This window comes from Eimeria mitis, genomic scaffold (assembly GCF_000499745.2).
Source record: "Eimeria mitis Houghton genomic scaffold, Emh_scaff1504, whole genome shotgun sequence".
Classification (NCBI taxonomy): Eukaryota; Apicomplexa; class Conoidasida; order Eucoccidiorida; family Eimeriidae; genus Eimeria; species Eimeria mitis.
The window spans coordinates 5,758-6,220 of record NW_013569540.1 but is presented as its reverse complement, the minus strand read 5'-3'; the positions used below and the strand labels follow the sequence as shown (position 1 = coordinate 6,220).

The 463-nt window shown below is 61.6% G+C and overlaps 1 protein-coding gene across 1 annotated transcript in view; it reads right to left on the bottom strand.

The window, feature by feature from the left end:
- EMH_0038400 (uncharacterized protein) overlaps positions 1-205 on the bottom strand; it is a gene marked incomplete at both ends in the record, with an annotated part of 4,653 nt that extends 4,448 nt beyond the window's left edge. The window contains one exon of the mRNA XM_013495288.1: positions 3-205. Within this exon, the coding sequence (XP_013350742.1) occupies positions 3-205 (203 nt within the window). The remainder of the gene's footprint in view (positions 1-2) is intronic.
- Positions 206-463: the final 258 nt, after the last annotated feature.

Below are 463 nucleotides of genomic sequence, written 5' to 3'. Positions count from 1 at the left end.
CTGCTGCTGTTGCTGCTGCTGCTGCTGCTGTCGTCGGCGGCGTCGTCTGCGCCTTCTGATGCCCACAGGACGCTGCTGAGGCGCCGGTGCTGCTGATGCGAGTGAAGGGAAGGGGCAGTGCTCCAGCAGCAAGAGTCTCTGCTTGAAGAGGTAGCAGCAGCAGCAGCAGCTGCTGCTGCTGCTGTTGCTGCTGCTGCTGCAACATCTCTACTTTCCGCTGCTGCGGCTGGAGGTGTAACCCCTACAGAGAAGCCCGGGGTGCAGCGAACAGCCAGAAACCCGCATGGTCTCTGGCGGCCTAAGTAGCCTTTGCTGCTGCTGCTGCTGCTGCTGCTGCTGCTGCCGATGCTGCTGCTGCTGTCTTTGTGTCTGCTATGGGGGAATAAGGCGGCCGCTGGACATCTGTGGGGTTGCAGCAGCAGCAGCAGCAGCAACAGATGCAAGAGGAGATGCTGCTGCTGAG